Source organism: Geotrypetes seraphini, chromosome 5, assembly GCF_902459505.1.
Source record: "Geotrypetes seraphini chromosome 5, aGeoSer1.1, whole genome shotgun sequence".
Classification (NCBI taxonomy): Eukaryota; Metazoa; Chordata; class Amphibia; order Gymnophiona; family Dermophiidae; genus Geotrypetes; species Geotrypetes seraphini.
The window spans coordinates 77,462,859-77,480,865 of NC_047088.1; the positions used below are offsets into that span (position 1 = coordinate 77,462,859).

The 18,007-nt window shown below is 40.9% G+C and overlaps 1 protein-coding gene across 1 annotated transcript; it reads left to right on the plus strand.

Moving 5' to 3' along the window:
- The first annotated feature begins 459 nt into the window (after nt 1-459).
- On the plus strand, nt 460-14,668 carry LOC117361183 (probable alpha-ketoglutarate-dependent hypophosphite dioxygenase). Its single transcript, XM_033946181.1, has 6 exons — nt 460-639; nt 3,064-3,280; nt 6,580-6,671; nt 7,105-7,244; nt 8,291-8,395; nt 12,927-14,668. The coding sequence occupies exons 1-6, from the start codon at nt 510-512 to the stop codon at nt 13,032-13,034; spliced, it is 792 nt and encodes a 263-aa protein (XP_033802072.1). The 5' UTR covers nt 460-509; the 3' UTR covers nt 13,035-14,668.
- The last annotated feature ends 3,339 nt before the right edge of the window (nt 14,669-18,007 follow it).

Consider the following 18,007-nt stretch of genomic DNA (forward strand, 5'->3'; position numbering starts at 1 on the left):
TAAAACCAGAAACTTTTCATCATGAAGGGGAAAGGGAATGTTATCTTTCAAGGCATTTTTGTATAATTTGATTTCCTGCTTTAATGTCACAGCATAAGAGATAGATCTTTAGGAATGTGGAATTCAGGATTCAATACCACCTTTCGTCAAAATTACTTAGGACCTCTTTTATCGAGCTGCGTTAGAGGTTTTTAGCGCAAGCCGGCACGGTAAATGCTCCAGGATTCCTATGAGCGTTGGAACACTTATCTCACCGGCCCATGCTAAAAACCTCTAGCACAACTTGGTAAAAGGAGGAGGGGTGGGGGTGGGGTAATGTATTTTGCATACCTGGAGGAAGAAAGTTAACATGAAACCAAAATTTCCAAGGAACTGAGTCACTCAAAAGGAGGCAGGGAAATTAGTGCTGAAGTTGTATATAAGGTTCTTCATCAAAAGAGGAGAAAAACAGAAGAAAGAGCAGCAACATAAATAAGCTAAAGAGTCCATCCTAAATTTCATTCTCTACAATGAAGATCAGTTCTGACCAGCTGAAGTTGCACTATGACACCCAGGGTTTCCTCACAGAGATATCTGTCCTAGACAAAGAACAGCTGGAGGATGCAAAAAGAGCTTTTGAAAAACTGGAGGAGGAATTTGGTAAGTTTTCAAAGATCACAGTAACTTAGAGCTCAATTTTCAGCTCTACAGGGACCACAAAAGTTTAGATAGATGTCAATTTTCAGTGATCCTAAGTATATCTCAGATCACTAAAAATATATGTGTAAATTTAATGGATTGCTGATCCCTGTGAAGTTATACCTGCCATTTTTCAGTCCATCCTTACCCACAGGAGCTAATTTAGAAGAGTTACATAGCATTATTACATATAAAAATGGTATTTGCATGTGAAATCTTCAAGCACGCATAAGCAGAAATTTTAGAAAATCTCCTAATTAAGCATATATGATGCAGAATGCAGAATTTAAAGGAGGTGTGTTCTGGGAATCCTTTAGGCACTGCTACAAAGGACACATATTCCATCTAATATAATAAAATGCTAGGCCGCGCATGCGCACTCAAAAGTCGTGTTCCCTGATCCGTTGTGAAAACACGAGTGCGCATGCGCGGCCCCGGCGGCGGCTTTCAAATTTTTTTAAAAAACTTACACAGCTGCGGCGGCCTTCCTCACCCCCGCCTCTCACTCTGCATGCTACCGGCTCCTCTCTCGAACTGCACCAGACTCTGCTGTTCTTCGGTCTGCCCTGCTCCTTGCCTTACTATATTTTTAAGTTGAAAGACGAGGCAGCGGCTCCTCTCAGGATCCCCACCTGCGTCGGAAGTCCAATGCAGTCGGGGATCTTGAGAGGAGCCGCCGCCACTGTGTCTTTCAAATTAAAAATATACTAAGGCAAGGAGCAGGGCAGAACGATCTTCAAAATGGCGGCAACTCGATCTCCGTTCCTCCGGGGGGGGAGGGGTCTGGGAGGAGAGGGATCGCGGCCACTCAGCGCACCCAGCGAGGAGCCCAGCGACTTTTCACGCCCAGCGACTTTTTGCTGCCCGGGACCCGAGTCATTTGCCGCCTCCCCTCTTCCCTTACAGCGGGCCTGACTGGCGATTTAAGCAGCGTGTGCATCAGTCTTCACACGTTGCTTCGGGCCCTTCTACTGCCCTGATTTGCTCCGGGCGTGCCAGAGTAAATCAGGGCAGTAGAAGGACCCGAAGCAGCGTGTGAAGACTGATGCACACGCTGCTTAAATCGCCATGTGTAGTCAGGCCCGCGGGAAGGGAAGGGGGGGGGCGGCAAAGGACTCGGGCCCTCGTTTGTAGTCGCGACTGTGGGAAGGGAAAGGGGGTAGAGGAAACGCTAATGCTGCTGCACAGGGAACTGGTGTGGGGGGAGGGAAATGGAAGGGGGAGGGAATGCTGCTTTGCACACACAGAGAGAGGGAGGAAGGGAGACAGAAAGACAAGAAGAAAGACAAAGGGGCAGGTGCACAGGGAACTGGTGTGGGGGGAGGGAAATGGAGGGGGAGGGAATGCTGCTTCGGACAGACAGACAGAGGGAGGAAGGGAGACAGAAAGAAAAGAAGAACGACACAGGGGCAGGGAGATATACAGAAAGGCAAACAGACAAAGGGGGCCAGGGACAGAGACAGACAGAAAGAAAGACAGCGGGAGTCGCGTCAGGAGGGGTGCGGGATGCCGCAGAGGGAACTTTTCCAATGGGTGCAACTGGGCGGCTGTCGGGAACCTCTGATCAGGGGCAGAGCAAGGTAAGTGTATCATAGGGATAAGAAGGAGAAGGGGGGAGAAAAAGGAAGGGATGCCTACTGCTGGACAGGGGGAGAAGGAAAGAGGTGCTGATGGACAGGGGGGGTGAAGAAAAAGGAACGGAGGCCTAATGTTGGACAGGGGGAGAAGGAAGGTGCTGCTGGACAGGGGGGAGGTAAAACAAAGGGAGAAGGGCTGCTGCTGCATAAGGAGAACTGTGAAGGGGTGGTGGTGGACACAGGGGAGGTAAAAGGAAGGGAGAATGGACAGGGGGAGCAGGCAAGGGGTGGTGATGGACAGCCAAGGAAAAAGAAAGACAGAAAGAAAGAAAGTGGCTAAGGAGAGAGAGAGAGAGAAAGAAATAAAGAGAGAAACACACACATATATTCTAGCACCCGTTAATGTAACGGGCTATAAGGAAACGTATTTTATAATTCAATACAGATTTATCTCCAAAATGTCATATCAGCAATTACTTTAGGAACATATACAGTAATTCTCAGATGGCTGCTCACTTAAACCTGAGGTTTCGAGAAGTGATTGGAGTGTGGGGGGGGGACTTATATTCACCTGTCTGGAGGTCAACTTGCCTGAACTTACAAAATGTGTTTAATTTTCATCAAAGTTCTATGCTGTCAGATACTGCAATTTAATTAGAAAAATATTGTCATCTCATATGGAAAATAAGCTGTCATTCTTATGATTTATAGTCATATAACATAGTAAACATATTATAAATTTTCTATTAAATAAATCATTTTCTTTTTACCTTATTAACAATACATAATTTATTTAAATATTTTGTAGGGAAAGAATACACTCAGTACAACCTACATAACATTCATTTAGAGCATGAATGGGTCATGAATTTAGCAGCTCATCCTCGACTACTAGAAACTATGACAGCCATCTTGGGACCCAACGTTATTCTATTGGATTCCAGATTTATCTGCAAATACCCATCTTCCAAGGTTCCTCAGGCAGACAATGTAGCTCCTTATGTAGCCTGGCACCAAGATATCAAGTAAGAAAATGCATGATCTAATAATTATGTTCTTATCACATGAAATATTTTTGTAAGTACATTCAGAATAAAATGGTCAAGACATAATCTTACTACTATTTACTATTTCTATAGTGCTACCAGCGCTGTACTTTAAACACTTAAGAGATGGTCTCTACTCAAAAGAGTTTATAGTCTAATTAAAGCAGAAACACAGGATAAAAGGTGAATCTATGCATACTGCTCTGGTAGAGATTTACAAGGAGATTGATGAGGCAGGTAGGGGTCTATAGAGGGGATGACACAACTATTGGTGTTTTACAAGTTGGTAGGGTTAGGACTTAAACGCAACTTCAAAAAAGTGGGCCTTCAACCTGGATTTAAATACTGCCAGGGAAGGAGCCTGATGCACTGAGTCAGGCAGGTTGTTCCAGGAGTACGACGCAGCAAGGTAGAAGGGATGGAGTCAGGAGTTGGCAGTAGAGGAGAAGGGTACCAACAAGAGAGACTTACCCAACAAACTTGGATTCTTGGGAGAGATAAGAGAGGAGAGATTCTGAGGAGCTGCAGAGTGAATACATTTGTAGGTCAATAAGAGGAGTTTGAACCATATGTGGAAACGCACAGAGAGCCAGTGAAGTGATTTGAGGAGAGGTGTAATGTGACCATAATGACCCTGGCAGAAATCCAGGCAGGCATCAGAATTCTGAACAGATTTAAGGGGAGAGAGATGGCTTAGCAGAAGAGAAGTACACTGCAGTAATTTAGGCAAGAAGTGATGAGAGGGTGGATGAGGGTCTTGGCAGCATGCGCAAAAAGTAAAGGCCAGATTTTAGCGGTGTTGTAGAAAAAGAATCAACAAGTTTTGGCAGTCTGCTGGATATGCAAAGATTAAGGAAAGAGATGAGTCGAAGAGGACCCTGAGGTTGCGAGCTGGTGGGACAGAGAGGACGAGAGAGGCAGGTTTGGGGAGAAAGATAAGGAGTTTATTTTTAGCCATATTTAATTTTTAGTTGGCAGCAAGTTATAGGGGTGGGAATGCCAGACGGCCAGACTTATACTTGGGCCTGGGTTCCCATAGGGAGGTAGATTTGTGTGTCATACATGTAGAGGTAGTACTGGAAGCCATGAGAGGAAATTAGAACACCAAGGAAAGAAGTGTAGATTGAGAAAAGAAGAGGTCCCAGGACAGAGTCCTGAGGCAATCCAACTGATAGTAGAATGGTAGTGGAGGAGGATCCTTCATTGCTTATGCTAACATTGTGATGGGAAAGATAGGAAGAAAATCATGTGTTAACAGAACCCTGAAACCCAAGCGAAGGCAGAAAAATCGATGAAGAGGTGATCCAGGAAGATGAGGATGAATTATAGGCCTTTGGATTTGGCCAGGAGCAGCTCATCGAAAGACTCTAGCAAGGGCAGTTTTGTAGAATGAAGAGACCAGAAGCCTGATTGTAGCAGGTTGAGGATAGCTTAAGACAAAAGAAAATCAAGACAAAGGTGATGGATGACACGTTCAAGTAGTTTGGATAAGAAGGGTAGGAGGGGGATGGGGCAATAGTTGGAGGTGCAGGTGGGGCCAGTGATGTTTTTTTGAGAAGCAGCATAACTACAGCATGTTTGAAGACATTGGGTACAGTTGCAGTGGAGAACAATAGGTTAAAGATATGGCAGATAGAGGGAATGACAGTAAGAGAGATGGAAAAGAGTAGATGAGAGGAAATGGGATCAGTGGAATAGTAGTGAGTTTGGAGGAGGAGAAAAAATGTACAGTTTCCTCCTCCTTGATTTCAGCAAAGGAAAAAAAGGTGACAGAGGTCAATATAGGGTTAGCAGGGCAGATGAGAGTAGGGAGAAGCGGAGGTTATATGGTTGAGAACTCAAGGTTGATTTTGTGAACCTTGTCATGGAAGTATTCTGCCATAGTCTGGAGAGAAAGTAGAAGGAGGAGTCAGAGGTAAGGGCGCTTTGAATTTAGTATGGCAAAGAAACGATGAGGGTTGGATCCATGAGAACCAGTCAAGCGGGCTTAGTAGTTTTGTTTTGCATGTGAAAGGTTGGATTGGAAAAAGGAGGTCAGGAATTTGAAGTGCACAAAATCAGCATGAGTGTGAGATTTCAGTCCATGACATACTGCAGATCTTGCATAGAAACGTAAGTAGCAGATCTTAGAGGTCAGCAAGGGCTGGAGTTTGGAAAGCCTTACCGAATGTGACACAGGAGGAGCGAGGGTATTGAGAGCAGAGGAGAGAATAGTGTTATAGGAAAAGACTGCTTCATTGACAGATTTACATTGCATAGTGCTAGGGAGGAGGGGGGAGACAGTGGCAGAGAGAGTGCACAGGTCAATCTTGTTTCATAAAGTCTTGTGGTACAGGTAGAGCACATTATGCTCCATTAAATAGGGCATGGGAAGACTTATACACCTGCAGGTGCTACTGTATGTACCCAAAAGCCTGCATGTTCAATTTCAGTGGAAAACTTCCCAGGGAATTCCCCTCTGAAAATCTGTTTGGTTGGTAAGGACTCAAGCTCCATAAGTACCCACTTGCCCCCAAATGCTATATATGCTATTTGAGTTGTATGGGCACATGTCAAATTTTCACATACAACTTAGTTGAATAGTGAGTCAATTAGTGGTGATAACTGGCTTCTCAGCATGCCTCAACATGCCTAAAATTTACAGGTGGTGCCATAAAGAGGGCATTGAAATGGGAGGGTCATGGATGGATTGGGGCATTTCTCATATTTATGCACATAATTATAGAACAAAATACATACAGCATTTCAGTTGGTGCACATGGACATGCCTAAGGTTAGGCACTTGTCCCAGGCATAATTGCTAGTCTATATACTGCACCTAATTTTAATCCATCATGGTACATTGGCATGTCATGCCACTGGAGCTTGCACGCATCTGAGAAGCTGAAAGCTATGCTGTTGGTAGTTTCACTACCAGTAGAGCTACAATGTGAACAGGTTACAGCGGAGATGTCAGACTATCGATGAACCACCCATCTTGGTAACAGGAGAGGGTCAATGTTGGAGGCGAAGGGTCGTGTTTGATACAAAAGTGAGAATAGGGCAAATAAATTATTTCCAATATTTTATATCCTTTACTAGACTATGCACATTTTATTGTGTTTTAAATACTTTATACATTGCTTTTATGTCATTTTAGATGTCCTTTACAAAATCAGAACCTCTCCGTTAAATGTTATTGGATGATAAGAATCATTTCTGTAGGTGGGCATCCATAATCTTAATTTGCAGAACAGAAGGATACCAATCCAATAAATGATATCTTTTCTTTTCCGTAGGTACTGGGGATTTGAAGGAGGACCTGTGGCCTCGGTATGGCTTGCCCTGGATGAAGTCAACACAGAAAATGGAGTTTTGCAGATTATTCCAGGTACGATAGCTTTAAGAACATTATTAAGTTTTTAGGAGATATCCTGATACTATGCATAGTTAGTAGATTTACATTCTGTCTCTCATTTCCATACAGTTATCTAGAAAAATGCCATTCCAACAGATGTAACAAAGAATTAATAGAATGAACCTGATCAACTGTACCCCTTCTGAAAGAAAATATAATGAAATTGTAATGTTTCTTGTTAAGTGACACTGGGCATGTCACTTACCCTCCATTGCCCCAAGTACAAAATATGTACCTGTATGTAAACCGCTTTGATTGTAATCCAGAAAGGCTGTATATCAAATCCCATCCCCTAAACCTTTCTTATCCCCTATCCTCAACATTGGTAAAATTGTATTTGAAAGAAGGCAGGACAAAGGAAACCAAAGTGTGAAAGTAAATAAATCTGAATCTCCTGTCTTTGTAGAAAGCCATAAGCAAGGCATTCTGGAGCATCAAATAGCCGTCATCCCTGGGAACATGCTAACCTCCAACCAAGAGATCCCAAGGCACCTGGTTGATGCAGAGAAGGCTGTTGAATGTCCACTCAAAGCTGGTCAGATGTCGGTCAGTAGACAACTAACTGTTAAACTTAGAGACTGAGAACATATGATAGAAGAGATAAATTAATAAGCTACTTCAGAAATCTAAATTTGCAATCATTATCTAAAAGCAACTAGAGGTCACATTAGCTATGTTTAGCAAACTTATCATAATGATATGACTAAATACTCTCTTAGATCATACCAGGTACTTGTGACCTGGGTTGGCCACTGTTGGAAATAGGATACTGAGCTTGACGGACCTTTGGTCTGTCCCAGTATGGCAATTGTTATATTAATGAATTGCCAAACAATGGGATAAATAATCCTTAATGGAACTTACCATCAGCCAGTATTATGTTGATTTAAGATCATAAGAAATGAATTTGTATTTAGTGATATTCATGGTCTGATGAACAGAAACACTTTTGTAAACCCAAAAGATTCTATAGAAGGTAGTTGCAATTTTCATTTATCTGAAAGCAACTAGAGATCATATTAGCGATCTCATCATAACTGATATGACTAAATACTCTTCTAGATCGTCATTCATATTAATGAATTGTCAAAAAATGGGATAAATTATCTTCAATGGAACTTACCATCAGCCAGCATTATGCTGATTTAAGATAATAAGAAATAAATGTGTATTTAGTGATATTCATGGTCTGATGAGCAAAGTCACTGCTGTAAACCCAACAAATTCTATGGGAAATGGTTGCAATTTTAATGATATAATTACCATGAAAATTATTGCCAATTTAATTTGATTGACATGACCTTTGCTAGAGAAAGATATTGTATCTGGAATATGAAAAAGGAATTATCAATTAAAGCAAGCTAATTAGAATCATGGTTATCCAAATTAATTGATCATTTCCATTTCATGTGTGCTTTGGACCATATCCATCTGTACCCAGCCTGTAGAATGACAGTGAGTTTTCCCAGAGAAAGGGAAAAGAGTTTGGTTTGATAACCTTAATGTAGTAGATGAAATTGCATCTGTCTTACAGATACAAAAAATATTTCCCCTACCAACATTTTAATACATAATGCTCTCTTTTTTTTCAGATTCATGATGGATTGACAGTTCATGCCAGTGAGCCAAATATGTCTAACAGAAGGAGATGTGGTTTTGTTATTCGTTATGTACCCATCACTGCCTACCCTGTAGAGGTTTGTTATTAGCTCATTATCATTAATAATGCAGAATATTTTTGCCCTCATATAGTATTTTCATATTTAAGGGTACAAAGTGGCATGCAATGTATTTGGGGTCAGCAGAAAAAGCATGTCTCCAAGGAGCCTATTTACTTAATATTGACAAAGAGAAATATTGCTAAAATATTGTAAAATTAATGAAGAGAATTACAATTTCCTCTTGGACCATGCAATGATTTTCCAAGGGTTGCTGAGCAGGGATGGTATCCATCTATCAAAGAAGGATGGACGGATGGATCCCAAAGATACCACCAAATACACCAAATGGAATCTCACTAAAACTCGCTTGGCACCGCAAATATAACCATAATTAGTACCACATTCTCAAACAATCAAAGATGTACCCACCTGCTAAGAAAAGCTACTTTACCTCAATGTTACATCTACACTTAAAACCCTATGTCTGTAATTTAAATCTGCATGTTATGTCCACACTGTAAATGCCTGAAATCTAAACCCTTTTGTCTATACTGCAAATGCTGTAAAACCTGTATTTCTCACTAAAGTTTGTCCTACCCATACTATGAATGTACTCTTGTAACCCGGTCTGGGCTCTTTTGAGAGGACGGGCTGAATAAATGACTAAATAAATAAGTGTCTTCGGCAGCAGGCTGACTAATCTACTGAAGAGGGCTTTAAACTAGAAGTGATGGGGCAGGGTGATTAAAGCCCCCATGTGAGTATAAGCCATTAGATAAGTAAATCACTGAATACCTCTAAATGGATAGTAAAAAGGGTCAATGTCTGGAAAGAAATATATACTAATGCTCGAAGTATGGGAAATAAGATTCTGGATCTAGAAGCTGTGATGGAAGAAGATGAGTTGGATATAGTGGCAATCACAGAGACGTAGTTCATGGAGAACCATGACTGGAATGTAATTGTACCGGGCTATAATCTGTTCAGGAAAGACAGGGTAGGAAGAAAAGGAGGGGGCATAGCGTTATATGTTAAAGATCATATTAAAGCCACACAATTGCAGGAACTGCAGGGCAAGGAAGAGGCACTGTGGATCAATTTGGAAAGATGGAATGTAAATATATTTACATTGGTGTGATATACAGACCTCCTTCACAGATGGAAGCAGTGGACAGAGACATTCAGAATATATCTAAAAAAGGGGAAGTTTTACTAATAGGTGATTTTAACATGCCGGATGTTGATTGGGTAACCCTATTGCAGGATCTTCCAGAAGTAGGGAGCTCCTGGATTCTCTACAAGGAGAACTGTTCCAGCAGTTGGTAATGGAAACCACGCAGGATGGGATCATACTGGACTTGGTGCTTACAAATGGGGAAAGTGTTTCTGATGTTACAGTGGGTGATCATCTGGCATCCAGTGATCACTGCATGGTAAGGTTTAATATTAAGACAGGTATAGAGAGGGCTCATTCAAAAGTAAAGGTTCTAGACTTTTTAAAAAAAATGAACTTTGTTCGGATGGGAGATTACATCAAGGAATTGTCTGGATGGAAACGTCTGGAAGGAATAGAAATGCAGTGGGCAAACCTTGTGAGGCAAGTAAAAGTAAGAGGAAAAGAAGGCTGCTTTGGTTCTCATAAGTAGTAGTTGAGAATGTAAGGAATAAAAGGTTAGCTTTTATAAACTACAAAAGATCGCAGAAAGAGGAAGACAGGCAAAAATATCTGGAAAAGTTAAGAAAGGCTGGTCGAGTAGTCAGGAAAGCAAAGATACAAATGGAAGAAAAATAGCTGACACAGTAAAACGGGAAGACAAGACATTTTTTAATATATTAGTGATAGGAAGAAGTGCAAAAGTGGCATTATGAAGCTCAAAAGTGAAGGGGAGAAATATGTAGAAGCTGATAAAGAAAAGGCTGAATTGAGTCACAAATATTCCAGATCTCTGCTTGAAAGGAGAGAAGACAAAGTGATGAGGCCGGATGGTGTATATCCGAGGGTGCTGAAGGAACTTAGGGAGGTTCTGGTGGCTCCGCTGACTGACCTTTTTAATGCTTCTCTAGAGTCAGGAGTGGTACCAGAGGACTGGAGAAGGGTGGATGTGGTCCCTCTACACAAAAGTGGAAGTAAGGAAGAAGTAGGCAATTACAGGCCAGTAAGTCTGATTTCTGTGGCAAGCAAATTAATGGAAACACTTTTAAAATGGAGAATAGTGAAGTTTCTGGAATCTGGTGAATTATGGGACTGAAGGCAACATGGATTCACTAGTGGTAGGTTTTGTCAGACAAATCTAATCAATTTCTATTTCTGGGTGACCAGAGAATTGGATAGAGGGAGTGCACTAGATGTGGTGTATTTAGATTTTAGCATAGCCTTTGGCAGTGTTCCACACCGATGTCTAATAAATAAGCTGAGTGTTCTCGGGATGGGCTGAGTTAGAAATTGGAGATCGCTCTGAGGAAAGGGATGTTACCAGTGGTGTGCCTCAAGGTTCTGTTCTTGATCCTGTTCTTTTTAACATTTTTATAAGCGATATTGCTAAAGGGCTGTCAGGTAAGATTTGCCTCTTTATTTTATTTATATACCACTTATATCCTGAATGTTTTTACATTCAGGTACTTTATCATATTTCCCTTTCTGTCCTGGTGGGCTCAAACTCTATCTAGTGTACCTGGGGCAATGGGGGATTAAGTTACTTGCCCAGGGTCACAAGGAGCAGCGAGGGATTTGAACTCAGAACCTCAGGAGGATGAGGCTGTAGCTCTAACCACTGTGTCACACACTCCCACTTTGCAGATGATACCATAATCTACAAGAGTAGACATCAGGATGGTGTGAATAACATGAAGAAAGATCTAGCTAAGCTTGAAGAATGGTCTGAAATTTGGCAGCTAAAATGTAATGCTAAGAAATGCAAGGTCATGCATTTCGGCTGCAAAAATCCAAAGGAATGGTACAGTTTAGAGGGTGAAGAACTTATGTGCACGACAGAAGAGCGGGACTTTGGAGTGATAGTATTTGATGATCTTAAGGTGGCCAAATAGGTTGAAAAGGTAACAATGAAAGGTAGAAGGATGCTAGGGTGCAGAGGAAGAGGTATGGCCAGTAGGAAAAAGGAGGTATTAATGCCCCTGTATAAAACTCTGGTGAGACCTAATTAAGAATATTGTGTACAATTCTGGAGACCGCATCTTCAAAAAGATATAAAAAGGATGAGTTGGTTCAGAGAAAGGCTACTAAAATGGTACATAGTCTTCATAAGGCATATGGGGACAGACTTAAAGATCTCAATATGTATACTTTGGACAAAAGGTGGGAAAGGGGAGATATGATAGAGAAGTTTAAATACCTACGTGGCATAAATGTGCACGAGTCGAGTCTCTTTCATTTGAAAAGAGGCTCTGGAATGAGAGAGCATAGGATGAAGTTAAGAGGTGATAGGCTCTGGAGTAATCTAAGGAAATGCTTTTTTACAGAAAGGGTGGTAGATGCATGGAACAGTCTCCCAGAAGAGGTGGTGGAGACAGAGACTGTGTCTGAATTCAAGAAAGCATCAGATAGACACGTGAGATCTCTTAGAGAGAGGACAAGATAATGGTTACTGTGGATGGGCAGACTGGATCGGCCTTTATCTGCCATCATGTTTCTATGTAACACACAAATCCAATCTTGCTATTCCCTCTCTACTATCCCCTATCAAAAGCAAACATTATTCAATCAACAAGCCATACAGCTATATGTAAAGATATACCAGAAAGGGTAGTATGTGGCTTTGATCCAAAATTTTGCTCATAATCTGGGTATTTCCTGCACAGTGAGATTCAACAAATGCCAATCTGAAATCAAGGAGAGAGAGTCCACAAATATCAGAAATGAAATAATATGAGACCTGTTAATGATGATGATAAAAACATCAAGGAAACATGAACTGGATTGGGCTTAACCTGGAAATGCAGAAATGCCTTTTAACCTCCATTCCTTCTGCTTTGTAGACCAAATTTTACAAAGTAAGATGTAGGTATTACCAGAGTGATGGAAGCCATAACTGTACTGAGTTTTTCTTTTTCATTTTTAGAAGTAAATCCAATATAGTTAAAGTAAGCAATTCTCTACCTAAAAGTCTTGTTACTGTTGCTCAGCATAAAAAATAAGCAAACATATTTTCATCCTCAGGACTAGCACTTTTATTTCATTGTTAAGATTTCTCATATTACTCTTTATTTCTTTATTTTTCAATGTAAGAATAGTCTTACAGGCCAAAACCCAAAGAGAAGCAACATTCCTTGCTACTGATCCAGGGCAAGCAGAGGCTTCCCTCTTGTCTTAATAACAGACTATGGAGTTTTCCTCCAGGAATTTGTCCAAACCTTTCTTAAAACCAGCTACACTAACCACTTTTACTACAACCTCTAGCAATGCATTCCAGAGCTTAATACACTGTCTAAAAGTCCCGTTACTATTGTTCAGCATAAAAAACAAGCAGACACATTTTCATCCACAGGTCAAGTACTTTTATTCTATTGTTAAGGTTCCTCATGTTACTCTTTATTTATTTTTCAATGTCAGGACCCTGAACGCCCTAGAACCTTTCCAGCCACAGTGCTGGTTGCCGGGATGGATGAGTTTCAGCATTTTGCAGACCATGCCCCAAGCTTCTTCACCAAGATGTTCTAAACCCGGACAGTGGCAGAGGCCTTTCTGTCCACATTTCAACTTTGAGACAAAGTTCGCCCCCGAGGGTACAGTACATCAGAGCCATTTCTTTCCGAGTACAATGCTATTAAAGAATGTTACGTGTCTCTTTAATTGTTTAATAATATATTTAAGAGTAATAAAGTCTTTATACAAACCTTATACATTGTCATACTTTTCTCTGTGGAGTATCGCAATGACCTTATCTGCAGATTGACTTCAAATGCAACTCTTGTTTATACTTATACAATAAAATATTGTAGAATATGTAGAGACAGTTTTTCAGCCAGAAATGTGACCATATTAATTTTAGCGTTGGCACAATCACTCATAAATGAATATGTTGCTCAGTATAACTCTTCGCTTATAGTAGGGAATGGAACTAATTATACAGATAGTGTGTTCACTGTGACGACACTGTCCATTCGGTTTAGGCTTGCTGAATAGCAGGCCTAAATTAATCATGGAAATTATCTGGATGTTAGCTGCTTACCTGGATAATTTTTCATTCTAAAAAACAGATGGGCAAGCAGTCTGCTAATCCCAATGGGATTGATGATGATGAAGCAGACACAGTGAAGGGTTGTTGAAAAGCCTTTACTGTAGAATATCCAGACAAAAAGATCATCAACATGGCTGTTTTTCACCCAGTAGGATTGCTTCAGGGGTGATACTTATATTAATAGAACATGTGAAAGTATGTTAGCATAGAAAAAACATAAACTATAAATAACTTAAAAACCAATGTTAGAGACACTATCCGTTAGTACAACTTAAAACTAATGAAAGCAATTAACATAAATGCATAAATAGTTTCAAAATGATTATAAAAATTATAATAAAAAGATAAATACAATGAATAAAAGGCAAGCATATACATTAAAAGTGCATTGGAATGAGTCAAGGTGTCTTACATAGCCTTATGTGACACTGTCACTTCACCAAAGGTAAAACTGGAGCAATTAAAAATGTACAAATCAGTAGGTCAAAACAAAAAAGAACCCAACAAAATTGCAGTAAAGATGCAACAACAAAACCAAAAAAGAACTGCAGGAACTATACAAGGTACAGGAATTTTTATTCAAATCAATAAAAAGTTTTATATTCAGCATTTTTCTGAGCAGGAAAATTTTTTTATCGCCTGTTTCAAGAATCTTTTGTTCAATTGCTGTTATCCATATGGTTCTTGTATCCAAATGTACTGAACATCATGGGCCCCTGAGGAAGAAGTGTTTTTCGAAACACGGACCATGTCGGGTCCATACTAATTCATAGCAAGGACTAATTTTGGATATTAAAATTTTTATTGACTTCAATAAAAATTCCTGTACCTTGTACATTTCCTACAAACTAGAAGGTTTCACAATGAAGTTCAAATCTATCCCCCTGATATTCAGCAGTACTTAGCTGGCCAGAAATGGCTTCTGGTCAGCCAGCTGCCAAATATTGACTGCGACCTGCTATGTTGTGCAACATAGCCAGACACTGGCCAGTCCTGCAAGCAGCTATCTTCTGCTGAATATTGGAGTTTAGCCAGCCAAACAATACTTAGCTGGCTAGAAGCCATCTGCTCCTGGGACAGGCTGTAAGATTTAACTAGGCAGAAGCCTCTCCTGATTGGTCTGTTAGATGGCGGTAGGCAGGGCAGGATTAATTCGTCGAGGGCCCCTAGGCACACAAGTACACTGGGCCCCCTGCCCCGCCCCACCCCACCATGCGCCCAGGCGGAAACAGGAAGCTTGCTCAGAGGGAAGCTTTGGGCAAGCAGCACCGCTTGCACAATTACAGTTCCCGTTGCCTTTCTTACCCGCATTGCTTGCTTGTCTTAATTTCCGTCGATGGGGGGTCCGCGTTGCCGATCGATGCTGGAGGGGCCCATCGCCATTTGGAAAAAACAATGTTGATGCCCTCCTTCATCGGGCCCCCCTAACCATTTCGGGCCCTAGGTACGTGCCTACTTGGCCTATTGGTTAATCCTGCCCTGGCGGTAGGACTCCTACCGCTGCCTATAATCAAGATGCCATTTTTTAGAATCAAGCCCAGTGTGTTTACATGCTTTGATAAAAGCTGATATACTGACTGCCACCGCTGCAGCAATCTATCCTAATTTTTGTTCCTTGAAGTTAATTAGTTTCAAAATGCATCAGTAAATAAAAATATGACCTGCTGAGCAAAAAGGTACCAAAAGTGGGTATGTGACTTATTTATACCACAAGATAGAGGAATAATCCTGCAAAATTTCAGCCTCAGGTATAGACTAATTTTGTCTTTACAAAACAAATGTTTATCAATAAAAAAGTAATTAACCCCAGAAATCACCAACCCCATTTTAGGTACCTGCAGGTATGAAAAAGAATTGCATAGTCCCGTTCTACTGACCCTATAGTATGCAAAACATTTAAAAATGAAAGTTACCCCTCCCATGTTTTATAGCCTTTATTTCTGTTATATGAATGTGGTGAAAGCAGTTAGCTTAGCAAGGTTTAAAAAAGTTTGGGTAATTTTAAGAAAATGCTAAAAACGCAATTATTTGCTAATGCCTTTCTATGCTAACATAAGAATTGCCGCTGCTGGGTCAGACCTTTGTTTCATCGTGCCCAGTTAATGCTTATTCCACCTGAAAATATTTTCTTCAGAGTGCGTTGACAGTAATGTATAATTTAAAGCTTGTTTGTATTCTTGAATTGTTGGAATTTGACTTGTTTTGCCTGTATATGTGAATTGCTTTTGTCCCCTACCTTGAAATAGATCGTTTGATCTAATGCATTTTTGCTATCTTAATTGCTGAAATTTGATTTGACTTGGTATATTGATATTTTATATTGGGGGAATATTAATGATGTTGTCTAGTTATATCTATGTTATATGTGGAAATCACAGGGAAATAAGATTTTATGTATGTGATATATAAACCGCATTGTTGTATGCAGTATATAAATTTTCTAATAAATAAATAAATAAATAATAACTCGAGAAACCTACTGTTTGTTTCTAGGATAGAAGCATAAAATCTGTTCTACTCTTTTGGGATCTGTTCTACTCTTTGTGGATTAGATTGGCCACTGTTAGAATCAGGGTACTGGGTTCAATGGACTTTTGGTCAGTTCCAGAGTGGCAACTCATGTTCTTATGTAACCCCACTTTGGTACCTTTGCACTCTGCTGGTTACAAATGTTTTAAGGCCATTTATGAAAAGGGATCCAGTTCCATTAAGGCCAATATAGTTCTACAGGAATCATTGTCCTGGGCACGTTCTGAGAATTGTGCTTTTTTTCTATATAAGAATGGGCAAATAAGTACATAGGTGCCCACATTTTTGGCTAGAACATTCCACATTTTGGCTAGAACATTCCTCATTAGTCAACAGAGGCTGCTAACCGGGAGGGGTGAGAAGTGAGGCAACGCACACAAGATACTTAACTGCAGAGACAAGGCCATTCACCGCTTCACAGCTTTGTCCCTGTACCCGCAGCAACCAGTTTTTTTCCTCCCCTTTCTGGTAGGTTACCCGCAGCTACCTGTGGCTAACAGTAACCATGACATTCTCTACTTGTAGAATGATCTTTTGATGACTGATGATATCTGAGGTATAAAGGAGAGTGCTGGGTCTAGATTGACTCCTAGTATTATAGTGGTTGTTGTCATGGGAACACGTGGTAGAGGAGAGTAAAATTGGTGAGACAAGTTTCGTGACTGGTTTCTTAGAGAAAAGTAATATTTTTGATTTATCTGGATTTAGATTCAATCTCTTTTCAGTAAACCAGGCGGTCAGGTAGTTTAAGTTGATATTTATGGATGTGATATGTGATGGGTTTCTGGGATCTAATGTACATAAAATCCGTATGTCATCTGCATTTAAATAGGAGTTAAAAGCCCAGTTAAAAGTCCACCTCTTTGAGAGTGCTTTCAACTCCTAACTCCTCTCACCTTGGGTTCTGCATCCCCAACCCTATATGTCATGTCTTTCTGTCCAAGTTAGATTGTAAGCTCTTCCGAGTAGGGACCGTCTATAAAATATCAAAATGTACAGCACTGAGTACACCTTTCTGCGCTACATAAGTGATAAATAATAGTAGTACATAAGAACATAAGAACATAAGAAGTTGCCTCCGCTGAGGCAGACCAGAGGTCCATCTCGCCCAGCGGTCCGCTCCCGCGGCGGCCCATCAGGCCCATTGCCTGAGCAATGGTCCCAGACTATCCCTATAACCTACCGCTACTCTTATCTGTACCCTTCAATTCCTTTATCCTCTAGGAACCTATCCAAACCTTCTTTGAAGCCTTGTAACGTGCTCCGGCCTATCACAGCCTCCGGGAGCGCGTTCCATGTGTCCACCACCCTCTGGGTGAAAAAGAACTTTCTGGCATTTGTTTTAAACCTGTCTCCTTTTAATTTTTCCGAGTGCCCCCTTGTACTTGTGGTTCCCCGTAATCTGAAAAATCTGTCCCTGTCTACTTTTTCTATACCCTTCAGGATCTTGAAGGTTTCTATCATGTCTCCTCTAAGTCTTCGCTTTTCCAGGGAGAACAGCCCCAGCTTTTTCAGTCTGTCAGTATATGAGAGGTTTTCCATACCTCTTATCAGTTTAGTTGCTCTTCTCTGGACTCCCTCAAGTACCGCCATGTCCTTTTTGAGGTATGGCGACCAATATTGGACACAGTACTCCAGATGCGGTCGCACCATCGCACGATACAGTGGCAGGATGACCTCCTTTGTCCTGGTCGTGATACCCTTCTTAATGATACCCAACATTTTGTTTGCTTTTCTTGAGGCTGTGGCGCACTGTGCCGACGCCTTTAAAGACGTGTCCACCATCACTCCCAGGTCTCTTTCAAGGTTACTTACCCCTAGCAGTGATCCTCCCATTTTGTAGCTGAACATCGGGTTCTTTTTCCCTACATGCATGACCTTGCATTTCCCTACATTAAAGTTCATTTGCCATTTTTTGGCCCAT